We start from the raw sequence: 27,915 nt of genomic DNA, 5'->3' as shown, positions 1-27,915 counted from the left end.
CATAAGCACAAATTATAAGGGAAAGAATGATAAATCCAATTAGATTAAAATCAACAACTGGTCATCAAAAGATGCCACCGAGAAACTGAAAAGACAAGCCACAAACTTGAGAGGAACAATTTGCAATACACACTAAAGTATGGATTAAGACCCAGGGATCTACAAAATCAATTAGGAAAAAGACAAAAAAAAAAAAGAAAAAATGAGTCAGACTTTAATAGGCACTTAAAAAAAAAATTGAACAGCCAATAGGTGTGGAAAGATGCTCAACTTCATTAGTAATGAGGGAAATGCAAATTAAAACTATGATTTCAGATTCAAATTAGCTAAAATTTAAGTTTGTCAATATCCCAGGTTGGTAAGAGCAATGAGAACACTCAAGATACTGCTGACAGGAGTAGCAACCAATAACCTGGAAAACAGTTCCACATGACCCCTACGATCCAGCAATTCACTTCCTATGTTTGTAGCAAATTCTTTTCATGCGAAACAACCCAACTAGCTACAAACATGGATAAATACACTGTTTATGCACAGACAACTTTACAGAGGTGAAAACAAGTGGACTGTATCTATACTTATCAACATGTGTAAAACCCAAAAACATGTTGAATGAAAGAAAATATACAGTATGATTCCATTTATAAAAGTTCAAAAACAGGCAACATTAAACAATGTATTAATTAAGGGTACGTTCAACGGTTGTAAAACTATAAAGAAAAGCAAGGGAATGATTATCACAAAAGTCAGGAAAGTGATTACCTCTCGGGAGAGGGAGGAGGAGGCAATCGGAGAGGGGCACATAGGAGACTTCTAAGGTACTGGCAATGCTCTATTTCTTAACCTGGGTGGTAGGTACATGGATGTTCACTTTATTATTAGGACGTAAACTGAATGTACACATTTATACACTCTACACACTTCACAATAAAACAAATGTTAAAGATACTGTTTTAGTTGCAATTTTCGATTAGGGAAAAGTCTGTAGAGAGGAGTTTACTATAAATGAGGCCAACACTCACCAGTGCTTCTTCATAGGGTTTATATTTCTCCAGCTGCTGTAGTGCTTTGTTATAGTTCTGAATTACTGACTCTGGTATGGGGTCTTCTGACCATTCTTCATACTCTGCAAATGTTGCCTCCATATCTATTGAGAAATAGACGCAGCCCCATGGGTCTTGCCCTTGGGTTTTATCAACTCAAACACAGATAAACCATGAGACTAGGGTGCCACTGACCCCTCCCCAACATCTGTGGACATAGGGCCCTTACTGATCAAACCCTGAGCTCTTCTGCTGAGCCTTGACTTGGCCTTACACTCTGTCTCTGCACTGTCCCAGGGCAGCCCTACCAACTAATCAAACAGAGTACATGAAACTGATAGCAACGCTTTAACAATACTTACCTACTGCTTCCTATGTTCTAACACTGCACACCCATTAACACATTTGATCCTCAAAACTCCATGAGGTAGCTACTCTGATTTCCATCTTGCAGTTGAGGGAACACAAGCAGAGGGTTACATCAGCTGTCTATGGTTCAGTAGAGCAGGGCTTTGAACCCAGGCAGACTGGCTCAAGTTCATGCTCCACTCACCATACACACACACACCCTTGGCATGTGGAAGTTTCTGGGCCAGGGACTGAATCCAAGCCACAGCTGTGGCAATGCTGGATCCTTTAACCCACTGCACTGGGGCCGGGGACAGAACCTGCACCTCCACAGTGACTTGAGCCATTGCAGTTGGATTCTTAACCCATGGCATGGAGAGTTACTTCCTAATCTGTCAAATCAAATCCAAATAAATCATGAAGTTAAAAAAGAACACCTGGGCTCAAGTAAAGCTGCCCAGAGGTTGTGAGGGTGTGCAACACATAACCATGCCCAGGGAATAAACAAGGTGGTAGTACCCAACTCTTCCCAAGCTCGGGAAAATCCTTCCAGGGCTGGTCATGTTCAAGCTCAAAGGCTTGCTTGCCGAAATACATTCACCCAAAAGGAGAATCTTTCCCAAATCCCCAAGAAACTCAGATAGGAACACTTCCAATCGACCATGCTCCTCAACCAAACAACCTCCACATGTAAACCCCGCCTCATATGGAGGTTACTCCCCAAAATGCTCGTAATGCAACTCTTATTCAATAAGGCTTCCCCAGAAAATACAGGGGGTCAGTTTCCCTGTTCTTTTCAGAGACCCTATCTCTGCCTCCCCACAATGTCTTTAACGCAGGAAACTGGGAGGCAGGACATCGGCTTTCAGTCCTGCCTCTGACCCTCACTACCCTCTTAACAGTAACAATTCAGGGTATGTTTCTACCTAGGGGCTTGTCCACACTGACACTGTCCAATGACAATACAACAAGATGCCCTGATAATGAGATGCCTGTGGCATGCCCCAAAGCGAGTTAAGTCCCACGAAAGGCTGGCTGGCTGCTGACAGGTCAATTTCTCTTACCGTAGAGTGGGATCGCCAACTGTCGCCGGAAGAGACTGTGGACTTTCTCCAGCTGTGAATCAAAGGTTTGTTCCCGGTCAAAAGGGGAAAGGAAGCCAGCTATGGGCTAAAGAAGCAAATTTGTAGTAAATGACAAACTTTGGTTCCTCCTACTTCAAAAAATAGTTCAGCACATTTTTAGTTCACACTAAAAAAATTCATAGGCCCTCTTATTCATGAGTTACTGTGCCAAATGCGTAAGAGGTTCCAAAGCAAATGTTATCTCTCTGAAGTGTTTAGGATGGGGAGCAATCAAGAAGGAATCTAAGAAATGTAGCCAAACGACGATAACGAGGTAGAGCGTAAGCATGAGGAGAGCAAAGTGTCACAGTATCAGAGGGCTGTGGCTTTGCTTCAAGCTGGGTTTCAGGGCTGAGTTTTGTTGTTATGAAGGGAGGGACTCTGGAAAGACTCCAGGAGGAGCTGGCATTGGGGTGTGTCTGCAGGCTCTCTGGAGCTAACGAAGAGAAGGAAACTGACTGTCAGTTGAAGGTAGAGCGGCCAGAAAGTGCAAGAACACTGAGGGGAGCGGAGTCCATGCAGGGTGGTGACCAACACTAGACAGAGAGCCACACGCATCAGCCAAAGGCTCAGCCCCAATGGCTAAGTCAGGGTGGGGGAGGGCACCCTGCATTTTTTCAACAAGGACACACTCAAGAAAAGCCTGGGCTACTTTACCAATGACCTAAGTATTAAAGGGCTCCACTGGGTACCAACAACAGCTCTGTGCTCACATGCATGGCGGGAGAAGGGACCCTGGGAAGGGGACTGTAAAATTCTACAAATCATAGCTAGTCTAGAAAACGCAATTATGATGGGGTCAGATCTCTCTCAGTCACTACGGGATACAAGATATAGAGATATATACATATATATCTAGGTATGTGCATACACACACACACACACACATACAAACACACATATACACAATTTTGGAGGGAGTGACTTAGTTATCCCTGTACTCTTATACAGAAACAGCAAGAGTAGTATTTATAAACATCAGTGAAAAACTTATAGAGTCATCTGATTTTTGGTCAAAGAAGTCATTCTAGCTATTCCACAAAGACTCGTGCTTTTACTTACTTGACTGCCCACCCACCAAGGGACTGGTGAGGACCATTTTGTTCAATACGTTCTTCCAAGACCACTTACAAAGACAGCCCTGACTAGTCAAAGGCAAGCACTGGTCACGGCGGTGGGCACTCACCCGGGCAGCTTCCACGATGGCACTTTCAAACTCCCGATAGGCCTCCCAGATGGCGAGTCCTTTGGTCATATGCAAACCGACAGACGAGAGGGCCCTTTCAAACACAGAGCGGACTTTCTCGAGGCCACCTTTCTGACCGATCCCGCCGACTGAATACTGGCCATACTCTAGCCAAATGTTTGGACCTAAAAAGGAGAAGTGCTCCATTAGTTCAGGGTAGGAAGCAGTCAAACATCAAAACTTTTGTTCTGACGCCTGACAAAAGAAACGAGCCCATGGAAAAAGCACTCATTTGAGGAGAAAGGGAAGAGCGTCAGCAACAGGCACTTCATTCGGTTTACCTGCACCAACTGTGCAGCCTGAAAAGAAAGCCTATCTTAAACAATGTTCCTACTAGGTATAATCAGTGACATGCGACTACATAAACAACACGTGGCACTTGGCACGTGGCAACATGTACCAGGACCTGATTATAAAGCTTCCTTAGGAAAACTGAAGGAACCCAGGAACAGATTTCAATGCAAACAGTTATGAATCTGATTCGATCTTTAGAAAAACTGTAAAGCCAAGAATTTTTCAACTTTTAAATCTTGATTCATTTTTAAGCCTTTCAGCCAAAGTGAAAGAACAAAAATAAAAGCACCACTCCTGTTACTAGAACTAAAGTTTGTTAGCTACTCTGTTTCTACTCACCAGTACAGAGCTGACATATGGGCTGCAAAACAAAAATGAAAATGAACTAGCTCTTGGAGCTGAAGCCCTTACTTAGGATGAGTCCAGTTTACAGAGTGTTTATGAAACAGCTCCTCCTCTAAGACAAGGCAACTTTTGATAGATTATATCATGGCTTTTCCTAACATTTAAATTATCCATAATATTATGAACAGTACTTTAAACTCAGAAAACCCAAGGGTATAGGGCTCCAGTGATTATGGCAAATAAAAGAATGTGTCATCAGATCCCAGGTTCCAAAACAGGGACAAGGTCTCTGCATAAGCCTCCCCCAAAACCAAGGATCTTGATTTTCAAAATCTTTGAAGAACCAGAGGGCCATAGCCGTAACTTATTAAAGGCATACTGAACACCCCCAGGCAGCCTGAATTCACAACTGAGGATGTGCTGAGGAATAAGGACTTCTACACCTGGAATCTTCAAATGTGCAAATTACATTTAAAACTAAGCAGCAGCCAAAAGTGCCACCATTTCCATATGCTAAAGCTCCTGAAAATAACCCAAGAACCCCTTGGGTACCCATTCAAAGCTACTCATGAGAAGTAAGCTCAGAAGCCTATTTACCCAGCTCCTGACCCACAGCAACCTTGAAGCACTGGTGGAAGGTGATGGCACAGTGACATCAACACTCAGTGACAGTAGGGGCCTGACAGCAAAGTGACTGCAGAACTATAAAGGGTGGAAAAGCATCACAGCCCAGGAAGGGCAAAAGGTCCCTGGAGAAAGAGAACTGGCACTACGAACAATGACTGTGCAACAGGAAAAAGGGGTATAAACAGAAGCATTAGATAGGAACATCATGCATTCAGGACTGTCAGAGATTCTAGCAGCCACATGGGATGCATTAGAGCAGAGGCTCAAGTACACCTCTTTCTTTCTTTTTCTCCTTTTTTTGGCTGCCCCCACTCCATGTAAAAGTTCGTGGGCCAAGGACTGAATCTGCACCACAGCAGTGACCCAAGCTACTCAGAAACACCAGATCCTTAACCCACTAAGCCACCAGCAAACGCCAAAAACAGCTTTTAAAGCACATTTAATATCATTTTATATTCCCAAGACACCTTTTTATTTTCATAATTCAGATTATAAAAAGTAAAAATTTGATAAATTCACCTTGACTGGTAAAAGCACACGAAACATTCCCTTCCTTAGGGCAGCCTATCTTCTAAGTATCAGTGCTTCTCATGGGGGAAACGCCCACAGGGCGGTGAGGAAAATCACACAGCGGAAAAGGCTATTTAACTAAAAGGGGCGGTTTTTTGTTTAACATTTTAAAAAAACCATTTTGTTCACAGCACTGTCTGATGCAGTCCTCAAGGTAGGTAGCAGAAATATTTAAAGACTTATACCATCAACAGAGGAAGGCAAGGGGCTTTAAAGGGACGTAAGGGGTCCCCACTTCACGTATACTGGTACGATGTCAAGACCAGTGGACAAGGGAGGTCTCCGTGGCGATGGGAGATTCTGTATCTTCACTGCAGTGGGGGGATAAAATGTCACAGAACTACACATACACACACTGTGCCAAGGCCCATTTCCTGGTGTTGATTTTGTACTACAGTCATAAGATACTGGCGGGAAGCTGGATGAAGTAAGTACACAGATTTGCAATTTCCTATGAAGATATAATTATTTCAAAATTAAAAGTTTAAATTTTTTAATATTGGGGGGGGGGGAAGCATTCTCTCCAAAACTTGGAAAAATCTATCCCATGTGTAAAAGGTAACTTCTAGTCACTTGGAAATACCAGGTAAGTTTTCCCTGACAGGGAAGTGCTGAGGTTGAGTTTATTCACTTTCTTCCTTCTCAAGTATTTCTTCTATATGTATTTTAAATCCAAATACCTGGACTGAAAACCATAGACAATGACAATAATGACTGAACTCAAATCTTGCTAGTCGCTGGGCGAATGCTCCTGTCCGGGCAGCGCCGCCCCACAGCTCCACCCATGACAGCGGAGAGAGACGCCAACGAGCCCGCCAGACACCCTGGAAGGGGACTTACAGATGTAATCCTTCACCGCTTTCTCAAAGAGGTCGTACACGTGCTCTCGGTCCAGGCCATCCAGAGCCATGCTGATCTCGTCGTGCAGCCACTCCAGCCAGAGCTCTGCAAGACACCGGCGCCCCCTGCATCACCGCCCCCCTCACCACCAGGCATCAGCCCGCCTCATACCACCCAGCCCCTTCACAGAAATTCAATTCTTAAAACCTGCACCAAGCATGCAGAAGGTTTATCCTTCCAGATAAAATCACATCACTGAAGTCACAATATCCCTACACCTGCGCCTGCACCTGGGCACTTTGTATTTTGCAAAGTACAGACCTAGGAGGTAGATGACAGTGACATTAGTAACAATGGCATCTACCTAAGCATTTACAACATGCCAAGCATGTGTTCTGTGTTGCACACAGAACGCCTCGTACTACATGGCAGAAACATTTGCTTAAGGTCACACAGCTAGAAAGACATAGAGCCAGGCAATCTGATTTCAGCTTCTACACCCTGCAGGTATGCTTTGTGGGAGGGAGGGGAACAGAGCTCAGTCTAGGACCCATGTTTTCCGACTTGTCCCTAAAAGATCGATGATGTATAGTCATGGATATTTAACTCCAAAGATGCTTAGTGAAATTAACATTTCAAATAAGTAGAAATAACCTAAATGGCCAACTCCCATGGAACAAATAAGGTATGAAACATATAAATTAAAAACTGTTTGTGGAGGGAGTTCCCGTCGTGGCTCAGTGGTTACTGAATCAGACTAGGAACCATGAGGTTGCAGGTTCGATCCCTGGCCTTGCTCAGTGGGTTAAGGATGCGGCGTTGCCAGGAGCTGTGGTGTATGTCGCAGATGCGGCTCGGATCCTGAGTTGCTGTGGCTCTAGCAAAGGCTGGCGGCTACAGCTCTGATTCAACCCCTAGCCTGGGAACCTCCATATGCCGTGGGAGCGGCCCTAGAAAAGGCAAAAAGACCAAAAAAAAAAAAAAAATTTGTGGAAGTTTAATTGTAATACATTTGTAATTATCTGTTTCTGAGAAAATAGATTAAATATATAAATACTAGAATGGGAAACAGGGAACGAGGGGAAGTTTAATTACATAGAAATGTTTTATCATAATGTTAGGATAAAGAAATCAGGATTCGAAACATGAGTCAGAAGTGCATGACCACAACTATGTTTTGCAAAAAACTAAAGATGACAAATGAAAACTCGCTGACTTTGGGGGATGGAGTTTCTTCTCTCCGCTATACTTATGTGTTTTAAATTCTCTTTAAATTTTCTAGAAGGATCATGTCCCACTTTCAACCCTCTGTGTTTACACAAGCAGCCTGACTGCAGAGGTGTTACCTTCGGTCAAAGGAAAGATCTCACTCATCTTCTGGCGGGCCATCCTCACTTTGGTAAGCTCCCCTTCCAGCCGGAGCAGCCGGATCAGGTCCACGTGGCAGTTGTAGTCATAGACATTGATGGACAGCTAAAAGGAAAAGGGACACAGGTTGAAATTTAAAATGCCCTCATCAAAACAGCTCAGCTTTGGAGTTCCCATCGTGGCTCAGTGGAAACAAATCTGACTGGTATCCATGAGGACGGAGGTTTGATCCCTGGCCTCACTCAGTAGGTTAAGGATCTGGCGCTGCCATGACCTGTGGTGTGGGTTGCAGACATAGCTCAGATCTGGCGTTGCTGTGGCTGTGGTGTAGGCTTGGCAGCTACAGCTCTTATTCGAGCCCTAGCCTGGGAACCTTCATATGCCACGGGTGTGGCCCAAAAGACAAAACAAACAAACAAAAAAAACCTCTCAGCTTTTCTCACCATTAATGACAATGCACACCTCTGCCACAAACACAAAATATGTGCTATCTGGGAGGACCACTAAAACAGCAAGGCAATATTTACCCCCAGGAAGAGGGAGAAAAATCAACAGAGGCTTTTTATAATAAACATAAAGCTCCTTCAAAACTGTTACAATTCCTGTCAGAACATACTTGGGTTCTCTCTGAAATAAAGAAGGAAACTTTCTAATGAAACAAGTAAATACAAAGTATGACCTGAGGCAAGTTATTAACTCCTCTAAGCCTCCATTTCCTCATCTGTAAAATGGGAAACACCACTAGGCTCTAGCTCATAAGGGTCTTGTGAGGATTCTAGAAAGTAATTTAGTATCATGCTTGAGTAAGAGCTCTTTCCTTTTACTAAACAAACAAGCAAATGAAATTCCCGGAATGGCAAACAAACTGAACTGATGAAGCTGAGTAATAGATACCTAAAGGTTTATTTTTCTATCTCAAACTTTTCAAACTAAAAGTTATCAAGGTAATTGCTTCCAAAGCTATGGTACATCTAAGACAAATGAAAACCAAAAGAATGTGTCGCTACAGACTCAAAGAATAGCCAGAGGCATTTCTTCAAACAGAAAGGAAATGACAACAGAAATCAAGAACATCAGGAAGGAAAAACAAAAAGAGCAGAAATATGGGTAAGTACAATAGATGATCCTTCTTTTCATGAGTTTTCCAAATTGTATGTTACAATGGAAATAAAAATGTTAAGACCCATACCCCAAACAATGACATCTAAAAGGAAGAATGGTAGAGGGATCTAAATGGGAAGATTTCCACACGCCACTCAGAGGTAAAACACAGTCGTGTGAGGTCAAGTATACCTCAACACCCAAAGCAACCACTGAGAAGCTATTTAAAGCAATATTCTACATAATCACTATAAATTGGAGTTCCCATTATGGCTCAGCAGAAGCAAATCTGACTAGTATCCATGAGGACACAGGTTTGAGTCCTGGCCTCACTCAGTGGGTTAAAGATCCGGCATTGTCGGGAGCTGTGGTGTGTAGGTCTCAGACAAGGATTGGATCTGGTGTTGCTGTGGCTGTGGTGTAGGCCAGCAGCGGTAGTTCTGATTCAACCCCTAGCCTGGGAACTTCCATACGCCATTTTAAAAATTGGAGTTCCCATCGTGGCACAGCAGAAACAAATCCAATTAGGAACCATGAGGTTGAGGGTTTGATCCCTGGCCCCGCCCAGTGGCTTAAGGATCTGGCATTGCCATGAAATGTGGTGTAGGTCCCATACACGGCTCTGATCCTGTGTTGCTGTGGCTGTGGCGTAGGCCTAGAGTTGCAGCTCCGATTAGACCCCTAGCCTGGGAACCTCCATATGCTGCAGTTGTGGCCCTAAAAATACAAAAAAAAACAAAAAAATTAAAATTAAAAATCACTATAAATAAATCAAGATGAAATCCTAAAAGAACTACCAGACAGATAACCAGAAAGGATATAGAAGAACTCAACAATACCATTAACCAACATGATTTACATGATTTAATTGATGTACATAGGACACTCCACCCAACAATAACAGAATACCCATTTTCCTCAATTGCCCAAGGAACATTTACTGAGACCATATCCTGGGCCATTAAATAAACCTCAACAAATTAAAAGAAATTAAGTCATACAGGGTATGTTCTCTGATAACAGAATCAAACTAGATATCACGAACAACAGTAAAATCTCTAAACACTTGGAAATTAGGCAATGTACTTCTAAATAATCTATGCGGCCAAGTCTGGTTAAGGGTTTATCAATTTTGTTGATCTTTTCAAAGAACCAGTTTTAGTTTCATTGATCTTTTCTATGGTTTTCTTCATTTCTATTTCAGACTTAACAAGAAAAAGAGAGGACTCAAATCAATAAAATTAGAAATGAAAAAGGAGAAGTAACAATGGACATCACAGAAATACAAAGGATCATAAGAGACTACTACATGCAACCATACGCCAATAAAATAGAAAACCTAGAAGAAATGGACAAATTCTTAGAAAAGTACAATCTTCCAAGACTAAACCAAGATGAAATAGAAAAAGATGAATGGACCAATCACAAGTACTGAAATTGAAATTATTATTAAAAAACTTTGAACAAACAAAAGTCCTGGACCAGATGGCTTCACAGGTGAATTCTATCAAACATTTAGAGAAGAGCTAACACCTATCCCTCTGAAACTATTCCAAAAAATTGCAGAGGAAGGGATACTCCCAAACTCATTCTATGAGGCCACCATCACCCTGATACCAAAACCAGACAAAGATGCCACAAAAAAGAAAATTACAGGCCAGTTTCACTGATGAACACAGATGCAAAAATCCTCAACAAAATACTAGCAAACCTCATCCAACAATACATTAAAAGGATTGTACATCATGATCAAGTGGGGTTTATCCCAGGGATGCAAGGGTTCTTCAATACCCGCAAATCCATCAGTGTGATACACCACATTAACAAACTGAAGAATAGAAACCACATGATCCTCTCAATAGATGCAGAAAAAGCCTTTGACAAAATCCAACACCCATTTCTGATAAAAAACCCTTCAGAAAGTAGGCAAAGAGGGAACCTACCTCAACATAATAAACACACAGAAATCGACTGCATTTCTATATATTAACAATGAAAGATCAGAAAGAGAAATTAGGGAAGCAATCCCGTTTACCATCGCACCCAAAAGAATAAAATACCTAGGAGTAAACCTACCTAAAGAGACAAAAGACCTGTACTCTGAAAACTATAAGCCACTGATGAAAGAAAGCAAAGATGACACAAACAGATGGAAAGACATACCATGCTCTTGGATTGGAAGAGTCAGTATTATCAAAATGACTATACTACCTAAGGCAATCCTCAGACTCAATGCAATCTCTATCAAATTACCAAGGACATTTTTCACAGAACTCCAACAAAATATTCTAAAGTTTGTTTGGAAGCACAAAAGACCCAGAATAGCCAAAGACATCCTGAAAAAGAAAAATGGAGCTGGAGGAATCAGGCTCCCTGACTTCAGACTATACTACAAAGCAACAGTCATCAAAACCACATGGTACTGGCACAAAGACAGAAACAGATCCGTGGAACAGGACAGAAAGCCCAGAATTAAACCCACGCACCTCATCTATGACAAAGGAGGCAAGACTATGCAATGGAGAAAAGATAACCTGTTCAATAAGTGGTGCTGGGAAAACTGGACAGCCACATGGAAAAGAATGAAATTAGAACACTCCCTAACACCATACACAAAAATAAACTCCAAATGGATTAAAGACCCAGATATAAGACCAGATACTATAAAACTCTTAGAGGAAAACATAGGCCAAACACTCTCTGACATAAACAACAGCAACATCTTCTCAGATCCACCTCTTAGAATAAAGACAGTAAAAACAAAAATAAACAAATGAGACAATTAAACTTAAAAGTTTCTGCACAGCAAAGGAAACTCTATAAACAAAACAAAAAGACAACCATAGAATGGGAGAAAATATTTGCAAATGAAGTGACTGACAAGGGATTTATCTCCAAAATTTATAAACACCTCCTACTACTCAATACCAAAAAAAAACAAACAACCCCATCAATAAATAGGCAGAAGACATATGGATGGCCAAAAAACACATGCAAAGATGTTCAACATCACTCATTATTAGAGACATGCAAATCAAAACCACCATGAGGTACCACCTTATACCAGCCAGAATGGCCATCATCAAAAAGTCTACAAACAATAAGTGCTGGAGAGGGTGTGGAGAAAAAGGAACCCTAGTACACTGTTAGTGGGACTGTACATTGGTGCAACCACTGTGGAAAACAGTATGAAGATTCCTCAGAAAACTAAACATAGAACTACCATTTGATCCAGCAATCCCACTCCTGGGCATCTACCCAGAGAAAACCACGACTCGCAAAGACACATGTACTCCAATGTTTATTGCAGCACTATTTGCAATAGCCAAGACGTGGAAACAACCTAAATGTCCACCGACAGAGGAGTGGATAAAGATGTGGTACATATACATAGTGGAGTATTACTCAACCATTAAAAGGAATGAAATTACAGCATTTTTAGCAACATGGATGGACCTAGAAATTATCATGTTAGGTGAAGTCAGTCAGATAATGAGACACCAACATCAAATGCTATCACTTACATGTGGAATTTGAAAAAAAGGACACAATGAGCTTCTTTGCAGAACAGATACTGACTCAGATTTTGAACAACTTATGGTTTCCAATGGAGACAGTTTGGGGGGTGGGGGGATGCACTGGGGGTGCGGGATGGAAATACTATAAAACTGGATTGTGACGGTCATTGTACAACTATAAATGTAATAAATTCATTGAGTAATAAAAAAAAAAAAAACTATGGGCCAAAGAGTGTGTCAAGGAAAATTTAAATTAGAACTGAATGAAAGTCAAAACAGAGTAAATCAAAATAAGTGGACTGTGGCTAGAACTAAACTCAATGTAAAAAGAGAATTACACACCATTTCTAAGCAGGAGTTATTCCAGGTATGCAAGCCTAGTTTAATCTTTGAAAATCAATCTGGATACAGCAGATATTGACACAAAAGACACGAACCAACATGTATAACTAAAGAGGACACAGATGGCAAGTAAGTGCACCTGAACAGTAGTCAGTATCATTAGCTACCTGGGAAATACAAACTAAAAGCACAATACACTATCCTAATGTGAAATGGCCAAAGGGAAAAACAGTGACACCACCAAATGCCAAAGAAGATGTAAAACAACAACCCCTCTCCGCTGTTGCTGTGAATGTAAAATGGGTACAGCAACTCAGGAAAACAGTTTGGCAGTTTCTTATAAAATTTAACACACAAAAACTACCAGCAAGAACACACTTGGGCATCTTCCCAGAAAAATAAAACTTATGTTCATACAAATACCTGCACATGAATGTGCATAATGTCTTTATTCCTAAAAGGCAAATCTGGAAACAACCCAGAGGTCCTTCAAGGGGTGAAAGGTTCAACTCATCAGGAATGCCCACACCAAGGACTACTACTCAGCCCTCAGAAGGAACAACTAATAAACATGCAGCTCACGTGAATCTCGAGGGAACTCTGCTGAGGGAAAAAAGCTCATCCCAAAGGTTACAGAGCATATGATTGCATTTACACAACATTCCTGGAAAGATACAACTATAGAAATGGAGAACATATCAGTGGCTCCTGGAGGTCAGGAACTGCCACTCCTCCAGGGCAGCAGGGGGATCCTGTGGTGATGGAGCTGATCTGTGTGTTGACTCTGTCAATGTCAATATGGCTGGATGGGAGACTGTACTACTATTTTACAAAAGGTCGCCACTGGGGGAAGCAGGGTAAGGTTAGGGTAAGGATACACAGGATCTGTATTATTTCCTACAACCGCAGGGAAATCTACAATTATCTCAAAATGAAAAGCTGTTTGTTCTTTTTCTTTTTCAGGCTGCACCTGCAGGATACAGAAGTTCCCAGGTGAGGGGTCGGGCAAATCTCAGCTACAGCTGCCAGCCTACACCACAGCCACAGCAACGCGGAATCTGAGCCGCGTCTGCAATCTACACCACAGCTCACGGCAATGCTAGATCCCTAACCCACTGAGCAAGGCCAGGGATCAAACCCAAATCCTCAAGCATACTAGCTGGATTCGTTTCCACTGCGCCACAACAGGAACTCCTCAAAGTGAAAAGTTCAACTTTTTTTAGTCATGCCTGTGGCATGTGGAAGTTCCCAAGCCAGAGATCAAATCCATGCCACAGCAATAACACCACCAGATCCTCAACCACTAGGCCACCAGGGAACTCTGAAAGTTTAATTTTTTAAAAACAATTTTTCAAACAAGTTGGGGTACGGGGTTACATTAAGTCTGTGCAGTGAGACTAGACAAGTATCTGTTCTTCCAATGCCTGTCACAACATTTCAGCTATAATATTTCCCTCTCTAGAGACGACAAATTACCTACACTTCCTCTAACACTCTACCATCTGACAATGCACTCATAGGAATCTCGACACCAGCTTCTGCATTAAAATACACACAGGAGGATTTGTCTCAGGAGTAATGAGTTAGACCATGGAATTGACACAAGATAGACAAACTGGTCAAGAGAATGATAGCACCAGAAACAGATCCTAGCACACAAAATATATCACAGAGATGGCACTGGGTGCATCTACTTAAATGACTTTATGACCCATGACCATGACCCCAGTTTGAAAAATACTTACAGAAACTCTTACACAAGTTCAAGAGTAGTAGCACAGTTTAATAGTAACAATGTTCCTTGTAGCTGTTTGTAATAGCAAAAAGCAAAAACCGTAAGCAATCCAAATGTCAGACAACTGCTAAACTGTGTGCTATTCACACACTGGGGTACGAAACATACAGCAGTCAAAACGAATAAACTTCAACACGCAGGAACATGGCTGAATCTAAGGAATACAGTGCCCAGGGATCGAACTGCATCCTCATGGATATTAGGCAGGTTCTTAATCTGCTGAGTCACAACAGAACTCCCTATACACAGTTTAAAAGAGAAAGAAGCACACAGATTCAAGAAAGCAGTTACTTTGGGCTTTAGGAGGAGGTGGGAGAAAGGTCAAGGCAATGGAACAGGAGAGAAGAGTACAGAGGGCAGCAGTGCTGCTGAAGTTCTCACTCTTAGACTGAATAGCAGAGTAAATGGTATTCATTTCACTACCATCCTTTACAGTTTAAATGTAAACTGCTTTGTATGTATATTACATGCAAACATATATAAAGATTTAATAATTTACAAGCCCATGACTTGTAATTTTTTTCTAAATCTTAAGATTCTTAGCAGGCATTCCCGTTGTGGCTCAGTGGAAACAAATCCGACTAGGAACCATGAGGCTGCAGGTTTGATCCCTGGCGGCCTCGCTCAGTGGGTTAAGGATCTGGTGTTGCCATGAGCTGGGGTGTAGGCTGCAGACTTGGCTTGGATCCTGTGTTGTTGTGGCTGTGGTGTAGGCTGGCAGCTGTAGCTCTGATTCAACCCCTAACCTGGGAACCTCCATATGCCATGGGTGCAGCCCTTAAAAGCAAAAAAAAAAAAAAAAACCAAAACATTCTTAGCAATGTTCTCCTGCTCATGACTTACAAATGTGTCAGGCTGAACCCACCCCGTGAGGACCTGACAGGACTGGACCAGGTTGGGGACACAAGTGTCCTAACGTCAACTGGTTCTGTTTCCCCGTCTGCCCTGGAAGGCGCTGGAGTACACCTCTGGAGCTCAAGAGAGTGGCCATGACACACTGATGTCTCAAAAGTCAAATGTGTCACACAGGTTACAACGGCGAAAGAAGTGAAGACTGCGGAAGATGCACATTCGTCATGAAGAAGCAGGCTCAGTTCTCCCCTCACCCCTGGGTCTGAATGTGTTTTCTGAGCTTGAGCATGGCAGTGTAGGGCTGCAGAGGCAGCCTGAGTGATGTTTATGCATGTGGCCTTCCTGTAAACACTGTGCAGAGGTTAGAAGAAAAACGTACAAGTGTCTCTAAAGTACAGGAACTGTCTCTCAGATGGTTTCTGGTATAAGTTTCTGATTTTTAGTCCCAGATAATGAAGATACGATATATGGGGGAGGTGCGCTGACACATATGTATGTCACATGCACACTGAAATGCATTTAAGAGACCTTCCAGAGAGTTCAATCAGCGCTGACAATGAGCACAAATGCAGGTTCAGTCTGACCTCAGAACATCATTAACAACAAAGGATGCTTTAAAAAAGGAAGGGGCTGGAGTTCCTGCTGTGGCACAGTGGGTTAAGGAGCCAGTGTTGCCACAGCTGTGGCGCAGGTGTACTTGCAGCTCAGATTCAATCCTTGGCCCTGGAACTTCCATAGAGCCAATGTGCAGGTGATCTGGGAAGTGACTTCCTAACTCCCTAACAGCACGACCTGGACCAGAGTGATGACAGAGAAGTCCAGTGGAAAGGACACATGGGTACAATCACAGGAAAGGGAGGAAGAGAGCAGGTCTTGGCATTGCATCTCCTACATGTCAAACTGTGCCTATAGCTTAAGTTCAACAACAGCCCCGTGAGGGAAAGGCCTATTACAACCCTCCTTTAGCCACTGGGACACCAGGCTCAGAGTGTTGACATAACCTGTAAGGCACTACAAGGTGCCACTTTTAGTTTCAGGCCACAAAGAAAGAGCGGGGAATCCTTGCCTTTGTTACATGGATAGATACCATAGCTAACTGCAAGCTTTCATAAGACACACTCAGGTGAGAACTGGAATTCACAGATATGAGGCCGTGTAGTTCCCAGGCCTCTCTGGGAGTTACTCATCATCATGCTCCACCATGAGAGTGGATACAACAGGAACGAGACGCTGTGGGGTAGGAGAAGGTGGGAGGAACTTTTGAAAAATTGAAAAAGTCAATGTGTAGACCCCAGGACAAAGAGAATAAAGCCAGAGGCTGTTCATTCCACTACCACTTGCCAGAATCTATGGTTACTTTCTGAGCTCCAGCCCACCTGCAGGAGCCTGAGACAGGGCTGGCAACTGCATGATGCCCAACGCCAGGAGACCTCTGCCCTGACCCAGTCTCCTCTCTAGTAAGCTGGGAACTCTCATCGAGAATTTCATCTCTCTGCATCCACCCCTGTCCTTCCACTGAAACAGGTAATCCTATTTCCCCTACTGAGTGAGCTAACAGCTCCTTGAAAGGCCCAAGGCCAGCAGAACAAATTTCTATCAGGACAGGGTCACAGTCAGCCTGGCACCTCATATTACAAGACATTTGCTAAAGAATAAAAGACTGAATGAACTTCATTGTGCTGATTGATAAAAAGCAGAACTGGTAACCACCTGCCTCCCTTCAACTGGTTCCTCTAATATTCAAACGGGATGACAAGCGGGCCAGGTATGCCTCAGGATGATGTCACTGTTGCACAGCTTAACAAAAACATCATCCCAGAGAGGACATTTTAAGAAATCTCACACCCAGACAGATTAGGTGAGAAACCCCGGCTAACAATTTCACATCGCTAAGCAATTCCATATCCAGGTGGCACCTGGTCCACAGACAACCTTGAAAAGTTCAAATCCCCTCCTGAGTGGTGCTGGGCAAATCATTTCATCATTCCTCCTGCACCTCGGTTTCCTCATCTGTAGAAAGAAAATGTGCTCCATCTCCCTCTGTTTGACCCTCCAAATCCACTCCATCTTCTCTCTCCCTATCCTGGGCCCCACTGTACGGAGCACACGGATAAGTTTTCTGGCTCTCTTGTTCTCAGCATAAAGCACCAGCAGGTTGTCTGGAGAGAGGAAGAGAGGCATTCAGGGTATTTCCTCCTTCACCTTAATCCCTGATGGGAAACTGGGGCTGCACCCTCTGACCTCTCAGGTGCCCTCTCTACACAACCGTCCTGGAAAATTGGCCACTCCCCCCACCTCTTCCAGCCTAAAGAAGAACACTAAAGGTCCTGCTGTTACTAGCCCTGAGATACTGAACCGTCACTCCTGACTACCCTGCCCTAGACACAGTAGTCCCTTTATTGACCTTCCTCACACCATCCTAATTTGAACGTGCCACCTGGGATCCTCCGGCCGCGATCCTGGATTACACAGGAGATACTGCCACCTGCATCTCATAAGGTAACTGCTAACACCAAGCCCTAGGCACTAATTACCGTTATGACAATTCAATGTGTGCGAATCCTTTCTCCCAATTTACAGAAGAGGAAGCGGAGGCTCAGGGAAATTAAGAAACTGGTCCAAGCATATGCAGGTGTGTAAGAGCCAGATCTGGGTCTTGGCCTCCAGACGCTAAAATCTCTACCTCTCCATTTCTATTACCACCGTCACAGTCGCTATTTTCCCTACCACGCCACAGCCTATCACTGTCATTCCTACAGACAAATAATTCTCTCTTAAGAAGACAAATTTATTTCTACTGCTAGACACAGTTTAACAGTGTGGCTAAGAGTGGGAGTTCTGGAGTCGATTCGAAGTTCAAGGCCTGACCCGCCACCTGCAGGAAGTGTATTTTTGAGCAAGAGAATTCCCTCCACCAGGAGCCTCAGTTTCCTCCCGTAAAACGGGAAATACGCTACTTCCCTCACCGGGTCGTGTGAGGGCTCAATGGGATAACGGTTGCAAAGCTCCGATCGAGCGGTAAGCACTTGAAGGTCTGGTTTGGCGGCCTTAGCGGCTTTATTCCCGCTGAAGACCGGGGAGGCGGGCCGGGGCCTAGGGACCCAAGGAAAGGAGCCCGCCGTCCACCCCGCGGCCCACCTGCTCCTCCAGTCGCTCGATCTCCAGCTGGTTCTTCTCCTCCTCTTCGTCGTACTCCCACTCGTACTCCCCGGGGGAGCTCTCGGCTGAGGAAGCCATGGCGTACTCCTCATCTCCATCGCTCTCACTCACGCCTTCCTCCTGCTGGTCCCACTCTGGCCCGATGGTCTTGTACGTCGCGGCAGCCACAGCCCGCGATAACACCTTCCTCCTCGTTCTGGCCGCCTTAGCCTCATCTTCTTCTCCCTCGGCCTTGGGCCCGGCCTTTGGCTCTGCCTCCGCTTCCGAAGCCGATGCTGCGGCCGCCGTCGCCATCTTGCGCTTCCAGTGCCTCCTGGGTCCTCACTCAGCCGCCAAAGACCCTCTGAAATAGGAGCTGCCCGCGGAGCGCGCCTGATCAAAATCCCCCTCTCTTGCCACTTAAAGAGAAACTGTGAGCCTCAGATGAGGGAAAAATCTAGAAATACAACAAATCTATGTCACTTTACATGCTTTTAGTAATTCTCCTTAGGGGTAAAAAACTCGCTAACAGGGCATGTGTTCCGCCACAACTCGGGACAGAAATTAGGTCCTTAGACAGGAAGTGGACGCCATAGAGGAAGTCATGGACAGAGCGTGATGATCGACGTTCAGTGTGTGGCGCCATCTTGAGAAGGTCAAAATGATTCTTGGCATAAACGGCTTTCTTACTGCCTGGTCTGACCTGGCGCGTAGTTCAGTCTCCCCAGCAACCGAGCCTCACATGCAGAGAAAAGTCCAAGTCCTCAGGGAAGGATCGATTGCACGACTCATGAGAAAAACTCATTTCCCCTTTATGTAATCCCTGGTGCCTAGTAGTTAGACACACATGTGAGTTTTCATTTTATAAGCTCCTATTCTGTAACCCAACATTAATAAATCATATTACTAAACATCTATTTAGAATCTCATTGCCAGGCCTTGTCATATAAATTGTGACAGTTTGCTTTTTAATAAAGAAATAGACACAAACGTAAATTTTTATTAAGTTTGGACAAAGTATTCGTTTAATTAAGCTTCCTATTTTTTGAGGTAGGAAAGTCTTGCTGTGTCTATTTATTGCCTTTCTCTCTCGTTAGCAAGCTTAATTATGTCAGAAATTATGTCTGTTCTTCTTTGTTTGGGATCCCCAAAACACCCCGACACAAAGTGGATATTCAAAACATACTTGCTCAACGGATGAAATAGTTGTCCTTGAATTAGTACACAAGAGATCAAGGTTTAGAAGGACGATGTCATTCGTCCAGGATCACACAGCCAGTAAGGAGCAGAGCTGGGATTCTAGTTGAGGATTGTCCAACTTTGCATCCCAACTGAGTCTAACTCTCAGGGCAACCTCAGACAAGTTCCTAAACCTCTCAACATTCTAAGCAGCAAAACAGGGCTAAGAAAGGTGGAATGGTTGATCCTCTGTGCCGCATTCCGGCAGTGGACTTTGTGAACGTAAATTTGCGTCCAGAACTCCAGCCTGAAGCCCCTCAGACCCATAACCCAGCACGGAGGAAAAACCATCCTGCGAATTCAGACCTTTGGGCTCCACGCCCCGCCGGACTCGGAGGGGCGTGGTCAAGGCGGGGCCAAGGCGCGGACTCAAGCACCGAGCGGGAGGGCGCAGGCGCAAAGTCGCCGGGACTTTAGAGGGGCGCGCTCCAAGCCGGGTGCCAACTCGCGCACGAGCCCCTCCCCTCGGTCTCGCGTTCGGCCTGCGCAGGCGCAAGTTCGCAAGATGGCGGCGGCTGGTGCCTGCCGTCTAAGACGGGCGGCTTCGGTCCTGCTGCTCCCGGTCCCGCGCCTGCCTGCTCGGGAGCTGTCAGCTCCGGCTCGGCTCTATCACAAGAAGGTAGGGGCGGGCGAGGGCGTGCGCGGGGCCTGCACCAGCCGGGGGACTAGGACCGCCGAGAGGACTTAGGCGTACTACCAAAGGCCTGGCCTAGGGACGACTGGCCGGCTGGCTTTGCGCGGCCCGGGGAACGCCACTGCGGCCCAGGAAACGGGGCGCCCCTCGCACGAGTCCGCCTCGACCAACTTTCTCTCGATGCGCAAGTGCACTAACGGCGCCTGAAATAAGAATGACAGCTTCGGCTTGTTCAGCGGCGACTGCCCGTGGGCCCGGCCGCTGTCTTTAATCTCTTGCACCCAAGCCTTTAAAATTCCCAACCGCCCAGCAAGCAGGGTTCTGCTGTGACCTGCCAGCCGAAGTCCAGGGACAGACACACACAGAACGGCGCGGGCTCCGGCCTCACCTAAGGCCACTGCTCTAGCCAGGTGACCTTGGGCAAGTTACTGCTCTGAGCTGAACCTGTTTTACCACTTATCAGATTGGGGGGGGGGGGCTCTTAGCAGTCCCCCTACACGAGACCGTGCCTGCGGAGTCCTCCTCTGCTTGGTGCCTGGCACAGGGAGGCCACTTAGGGTGCTGCTGCTATTATTGTTGTAGGAGCTCAGAGCCTCCGAATGGGGATGGACATGTAACCAAGTCATAATGCTTTCATTTTTGTTTAGTTTTGTTTGGGGTGGTGGGGAGCTGTGAGTAGAGATAGGTGCGTAGTTTGAAGCCTTTACATTCCAGGGGCGTGAGGTCCCTAAACGTAAAACTCTTTCACTCTAGAACCGGTTAACTAAAGAATGCAGCAGATCAACACGGGGCAGAAAGTCCAGACTGGACTTTATCTTGTAGGTCCTAGGGCTTGGACTCAAAATCCGTGGACAGATAAGTGGGCGGAGGGGACTGGAAGATTGGGATACTTACGGCTAACTAGTAAACAGACCTCAAAGTTTTTAAAACTTTCCACGTGCCAGTTTGAGCTTTTTTGCTTTGTTTTAGGTTTGTTTTTTGTTTTTCTCTTCTGGCTTCAACGCATTTGCCCATGTTCTTGTCTTCCCCAGCTCAGGAGGGTGTGTTGTTGACAGTCCACGCAGAACGAATTGGTGCTCTCAGCCTTGCAGCCACCAGGGCGCACTGTGCACCAGAGGGTTCAGGGCCCTGAAATACAGTGAAAGGACTGTTTTTATTTATTATCGCCCACAAGTGGACGCATTCCTAGTCTTGTCCCTCCTATAATAGTCTCCTTGAAGCTTCTGGGAAACACTTATTTCTGGACCATACTTACTTTTACAATTTTTGAATGGTAAGCATTATGCTTTGATAGATCCTTTGAGATGTATCTTGAGATAAAAAATGGTGTTTGAGCCCAACTCTGATGCCTCAGGTGGTTAAAGGTCAATTATTTGTGGTTCAAAACCCTGCAGAACAAAGCCAGATCTTGCAGATTTTTCTGCCTTATTATGAATCTCTGAAGGTAATTTGAGAGGAGACACACAAAGACTTTGGGTGGCCAGTGGTTCTCATTGACCTGAGCATAAGCCTTCCCGCCCAGGTAAAACTTGGTATTTCGTGACGCCTGCCAGGTTCGGTTTGCTGACTTCAAACGTGCCATCAAAGTCGGGGAGACCAATACCAAAAAAGAGTAATTGTGATTTCTCTTCACCCTCTCGTTTCAGGTTGTCGATCATTATGAAAATCCCCGAAACGTGGGGTCCCTTGACAAGACAGCTAAAAATGTTGGAACCGGATTGGTGGGCGCTCCGGCCTGTGGCGATGTAATGAAATTACAGGTATCCTTGGTTTCCATCTTTACTGGTGGTTAACAGTGATCCAATCACTTGTACAGTATTCCCTAGTTGACAGAGCGTTTGCACGTGCAGCGTTGCATTCGGTCCCCATCTTGATTCCTGCGAGATGAGAGGAGTCAACATATGAATGATTTGAGCAGGGGCTGAATCCCAGTCTTACTGGTACACTACGCTGACCCTTGCTGACATAGTAAACTGGTCTCACTTTTGAACTCCCAGTATCAGCTAAATTCCAACTGTAGCTAAGTAAAAGCTTTTGTGAGTTTTCCCTATCAAAGGAAAAGCACGGCCGTGTGGTAAGCAATCCCCAAAGAAACAGGAAATGCAATAAATCAAATGTCCCCCGCATTGGCGACAACTCGCAGGTAGGGCCTGCCCTTTGGGGCAAGGGATAACCCCCTCCACATCTCCTTCATCACGGTGGCGGGCAGCTCTCCAGACGTCTTCCTGCCTATCTTGGAAAACAAACAAGGCAGGAGAGAACCCCTAGGTGCAGTTTAGTGCTGGAGAAAAAAGCACTAACCGAAGACCTTTACTGCAGACTCTCTTGTGCTTAAAAATGCAGGCTGACCCAGCAGCTGGGAGGAGCCCGTTGTAGCCAGAAATCAGGAGAGGGGGGGAGGAGGGGTATTAATTTCGGCTAATCTTTACCAGCTAGACCTGTATGACTGTGTGTAGCAGTTCCTGCTTTGAGCTTTTCATCACCGAGCTCTTTGAAATGGAGGAAACTCAGTCATGAATGCCCAAACTTTTAAGTGTCAGAAACAGGACCAGAGGATTTGGGGAGTGCGTGCCCTTCCATGGGCCGCCATGTCACCAGCTAACACCTGCCTCTTTGCTAGATTCAAGTGGATGACAAGGGGAAGATCGTGGACGCCAGGTTTAAAACATTTGGCTGCGGTTCTGCAATTGCCTCCAGCTCATTAGCCACCGAATGGGTAAAGGGGAAGACGGTAAGGGTCTTGCAAATTAGAATTAAATCACAGGCCCCACAAACCTGGCTCTCAGTTAAGGGAAGGGTCCGGTTACCTATGATTTTTTTTTTTTCTCTAAATATCATTCTAAGAATCTCCTTTTTAATTTTGATTTCCCAGGTTTTTATTACATTCTTTTCCACATTGGGAATTACAGATAATTTTGTTAAGTGTTTTTTAGTTGGGGGTTTTTTGCGGTTGATCGTTTTAATTTTTTCGGGGGTTTGGGTGGTGTTTCATTTTTAACCAAATAGAAAAAAAGATCCTCACCTCCCCCTCTAACAAAATAGAAGTGAAAAGAAACATTTGGCTTTCTTCAAGGTTGCTGACCTTGTTATAATTTCTTAGAAGTCTGAGTCTGCTGGGGGCAGGCGGGGTGGGGGTTTGTTTTATTTCCTCCCATCGGGTTTCAGGAAGGATTGCAGATGGCTTACGGGGGATTCATGAAATAAACTAGCCTTTCTAAAATCCCGAAGTCGTTAGAACCTCAGAAAAGTGAAACTGCAGGTGCCCGTCTTTGCAGCCCCGAGGGTCCAAGTTCAAGGAGCTGAGTCACGGAGGCTTGTGTGGAGGGAGCTGGGCAGCTCCGCAGCCAGGACGCCTGCCAGGCCACGTGCCACCTGCTTCCTGTGGTTCGGGGCCTCCTGGCCGCAGGCTTCTCTGGGCCAATGAATCAGAGCCCTAACCTGTTCTGGCCAGAGGTGACTCTGAAGTGCTTTGTCCAGAACTGTCCTCAGGGAAGGAGGACATGAGGAGACAGGGCCCTGCGGGCTCCAAGAGTGTAATCAGAGTGGGGACAGGGCCTTTCTCTGACCTTGAGAGCCTCCCATCTGGGTTTCCAAGAACTGAACTTGAAGCGTAATTCAGTGGCGGTAGCAGACTTAGGAGACTGGGGACCAGGCAGGGGGATCTGCTCCACACAGGCCTGCCTCCTGCTACGCCCTCAGGCTCTTGCCCAAACTGAGGCATCCTTCTCGAGGAGAAAGATTCTCCTTGGGGCAGAGGGTGCAGATGCCTCTGGCCTGGGGCCTCCCTGACGCTATTTAGCCCTTAAGAGTTGAAGGGGTTTATTCTGAATGTTTAGTATAAAGAATCAGAGAGGCTGAGAGTCACAAAACCTGCATAGGGAGTCACTGCCTTTGAAAAAAAAAAAAAAAAGCTTCAAGTCACTGGCCTCAGCCTGATCCCTCAGAGATTCCGAGCAGGTTCCGTTCCTGGCTGGCGGCCGTGTCTTTGCCAGCCGTGCTCAGCCAGCCGAGCAGTACAGGGGCGACGAATTGCTCTGCACTTGAGAAGCCCAGCTGCAGCCTGGCCGTGCAAGTGGGAGGCCTCTGTTTGGGGTTAATAAATGGACATCATCCCCCACCACCCGGTCGTGGGGGTCTCTTTGGCCTTTTTCATTTTCTGTCCCACCAGACAGAGTAGCGCTAAACCTGCCTGTCTTTCCCGTCTGCCCCTCAGGTGGAGGAAGCCTTGACCATCAAAAACACAGACATCGCCAAGGAGCTCTGCCTGCCCCCGGTGAAGCTGCACTGCTCCAGTAAGTCTCAGCCCCAGGATGCCTGCAGGCTTGGACAGCTGGGGCTGATTTCATAATGGCATTAACCTGCACTTGTGACAGAGGCACAGGGCTTCCTCTTTGGTTGTAGAATCCATCCTTATAACCCTCTGGAGGTTAGAGCTCGCAGAGCGAATCTCCATAACCCGCAGAGGGGAAGAGCCCCGGGGGCTGAGGCTTACAGGATGTGCCTTGGGCCAGACCCACCACGGCCTCATTTCTAAGCCTCACAACCATCCTCCAGTCCTCAGAAGGCGTCCTCACCTCTCCCCCTGCAGAGGAGGAAACGAGGGCTCAGGTTAACGCACCCCCATCCCACCACTCCTCAGGGGGTGGGCCAGAACCTAAACCCCAGCCTCTAACCCCAGAATCTGTGCCGTTCCCACCCCTGTGCAATGCATTTAGGACCAGTAAAGGAGAAAACTCGGCCTTCACCATGGTCCTGTTGCGTGTTTCATCACTTCCTCTCCAGCTGCTGTTCCTATCTGGGCTGCATCTGTGTGTGAGGAATGACTAACCCAGTTGGGCAGCAGTCCTCTCTCCACTGTCCTAAAGAGAAAGCCCAGATGCCTTAGGGCTTAGACGTGGCTGTCCCGTGCAGTTTCTGTCTTAAATCTAAAGCTTTTAAAATCTCAACCTTCTTAGGGAAAGGAGGGGATGAGAAACAGTAGCCTTAATGATGGAGGTTTACTGACCAAATTAGTTAAAAATCAGCAGAGAACCAGGCCTCCCGCCAGGGTGAGACTCACAGGAGAAGAACTCAGCGCCAAGGCAGCAACGCGCTCACGCCAACCTCAGGAGGCCGGCGGAGACGGAGCTCCTTCCACTTGAGCTGGAATTTCAAATACCCGGAATAAAGGCCATAGCCTATAAACATTTTCTCATGGTTTCAGAAAAACCCTCGCCTTTTCATTAGGCCTTCTTGGCTGCAGAAACCCTCAGCTGGTGCTCCCTGCCGTCATTCCGGCTCTCTCTACTTTTATTTTCCCCAAAGCCCCCCTTTTCATATAGACTCCAAAATAAAAGGTTTCAAACTTGAGATCACTAGAGAGTGACAGCCAATGACATCCCACCAACTGGCAGGACCTAAGTTATGCCAGCGTCACCGGCATCCACCATGCTCAATCCTGACTTCGTGTGAACAGCTGAGGACTGACATTCGTTATGTCCCCCCTGTGCCTCAGACTCTTTATGTCTAAAGCCCCCAAGAAAAGCATGGCTGTCCAAAGGCAGAAGAACTAAGCAGAATCTTGGGTGTCTGCCGCCCCCAGGCTGTCCCTAGAGCCACCCAGTGGGAGTGACCTGGCCCAGGAAGCAGGCATCAGACCACTGGGCTTGCTGCTCTCGCCCAGCACCCTGGCAAGGTGACTCTGTTAAGCCCGTCCCAGCACCAATGCCCCCAGCTCTTAAAATTCTCTTCCTAGGGCCATTTCTATAGATTTCTAGAAACTTAGGCTCTCTTTCCTTCTCTTACTTCCAGTGCTGGCCGAAGATGCCATCAAGGCCGCCCTGGCTGATTACAAACTCAAGCAAGAACCCAAGAAAGGAGAGGCTGAGAAGACATGAGTCCTGGATGAAGCCCCCGCCCCAGTCACACAAGCTGCTCCCCCCGCCCCATGCCGTCACCGCTTAGTAGTCACGTAGGTGTTCAGATGCCCTCTGCCCTCGCCCTACAATAAAAGAACCATGAGACCCGCACATTTGCCGTTCACATTGTGGCTCTAATGCAAGCACAATACACAGTCCAGTTGTTCTGAATCCTGTGGGTTCTTGCAGCTCACGTTTATAGCCTTACCCCAGCCCATGTCTAGTGTGAATTGTGTGGAGGGCCCTTAAAACCGAAAGGAGTAGCACAGTCTCCCATTTGGGTGGTCAGGTACTAATTTTACCTGAGTCTGTTTTGGAGAAGCCTACCCAGAGAATGCCTTGGAAAGCTTGTTTGGTAGGCCCAAGTATTGTACATAACGCAGATCTGCCTTTATATAATAAAAGAAAGTAAGAATGTTTTTCTCTGGAAAGCCTTGTCTCTCAGGTCCTCCCTCACCTCCTGGTGCTGCCACAGCCCCTCGGGGCACGTTCCCAGGCGTGGACAGCAAGGGCGCTCGCAGATCCCGGACTCATGCGGCAGAGACCCTGCACGGAGATGTTTACAAAGCCAGGTGTCATCGTGTGTCCTACAACAAGGCGGGGAGGAGATGGCCATCACTTACCCTTGTTTTCTTTGCCAAGTAACAGGCTGGCGACTCCAAAGGAGTCCAGAAGATTCTTTCTGTAATTTCACTGGTTCGTGAAATCCCGAAATCTGAGTACCACCAGCCTAAAGGTACAGACCACTACGGAGAGAGTGTGGGGAGCTGGGCCCAGGGCTCTGCTGGAGTCTGGGTGGGTAGCTCCAATACCTGACTTTTGAGAACCTCCTGGTGGTTTTGTGTGGAGGCGGACAGCCAAGCCATCAGGAGGAGACTTCTTTTGTCCACAGCGGCACAGGTATGACACTTAAGTCATTCATTCTGAAAGATATGTGTACAGTGAGCTGAAGTTTAAAAAACATCTCCCCCAGCTCAGGGGCATATAACAAACAGATGTTTTCATCTCTGCCCTCCCGATCCCATCTGCCCCCAGGGCCACGGTCACGCTCTAGCTCAGAGCCCTACAAAAGGAAGCCCGATTTTCTAGAAAACATGACCTCAAAATGCCAGCTAAGTCTCAATTTGCCAAGTTCAAAAGATGTTTTTGTTCTTCCTAAAGCTCAAGCATAGGCTGGCTGCCTTGTCTCTTAAATATACCTCCTTTATTTAAAAAAAAAAAAAAAAAACCTGAAACAAAAAACTCCTTTGGGTTCTGGGCAGGGCCCAGAACTTCAAAAGCCCTACCCGCCGCAGCCTGCGGGGAAGGCCACAGAGCAGGGCTTTCATCAGAATCTCAAATTAGAGCCGCCGGGTGGAACCACGTCACGGTGTCCTGGGTGGTGTGTTCTACTATTTAATTCATGGTCCCTCTAGGCTGTGCTTGTCTCATATGTGGCCACAGTGCAATTCCCCACTGCTTTTCTTCATGACTTTTTTAAATGAAACACTTTTGTTCTGATTCCATCCTCTGAGAGCTGAGGCTAAATTCTACACATCAGAGGCTGCTCCTAAACAGCAAGGGCAATATTACCAGAATAGCCCAAACCTCAAAC

At 45.8% G+C, this 27,915-nt stretch overlaps 2 protein-coding genes across 4 annotated transcripts in view; one reads left to right on the top strand and one right to left on the bottom strand.

Annotated features, from left to right (window-relative positions):
* SART3 (spliceosome associated factor 3, U4/U6 recycling protein) overlaps positions 1-18,900 on the bottom strand; it is a 35,947-nt gene extending 17,047 nt beyond the window's left edge. For 2 of the 3 annotated variants that reach the window (XM_047762680.1, XM_047762683.1), the window contains exons 1-6: positions 18,552-18,900; positions 7,784-7,910; positions 6,438-6,542; positions 3,702-3,886; positions 2,456-2,561; positions 1,023-1,147 (exon numbers count right to left, since the gene is read on the bottom strand). In XM_047762680.1, the coding sequence (XP_047618636.1) occupies positions 1,023-1,147; positions 2,456-2,561; positions 3,702-3,886; positions 6,438-6,542; positions 7,784-7,910; positions 18,552-18,866 (963 nt within the window). In that variant the 5' untranslated portion in view covers positions 18,867-18,900. The remainder of the gene's footprint in view (positions 1-1,022; positions 1,148-2,455; positions 2,562-3,701; positions 3,887-6,437; positions 6,543-7,783; positions 7,911-18,551) is intronic. The other variant, XM_047762682.1, reaches the window with a different exon arrangement.
* A 1,244-nt stretch (positions 18,901-20,144) lies between these two features.
* Positions 20,145-26,740, top strand: ISCU (iron-sulfur cluster assembly enzyme). Its single transcript, XM_047761388.1, has 5 exons — positions 20,145-20,409; positions 22,071-22,184; positions 23,045-23,155; positions 24,638-24,716; positions 26,215-26,740. The coding sequence occupies exons 1-5, from the start codon at positions 20,296-20,298 to the stop codon at positions 26,298-26,300; spliced, it is 504 nt and encodes a 167-aa protein (XP_047617344.1). The 5' UTR covers positions 20,145-20,295; the 3' UTR covers positions 26,301-26,740.
* The last annotated feature ends 1,175 nt before the right edge of the window (positions 26,741-27,915 follow it).

Source organism: Phacochoerus africanus, chromosome 15, assembly GCF_016906955.1.
Source record: "Phacochoerus africanus isolate WHEZ1 chromosome 15, ROS_Pafr_v1, whole genome shotgun sequence".
NCBI classification, from domain to species: domain Eukaryota; kingdom Metazoa; phylum Chordata; class Mammalia; order Artiodactyla; family Suidae; genus Phacochoerus; species Phacochoerus africanus.
The sequence above is the reverse complement of the archived record's forward strand: the minus strand, read 5'-3'. Positions and strand labels throughout refer to the sequence as shown.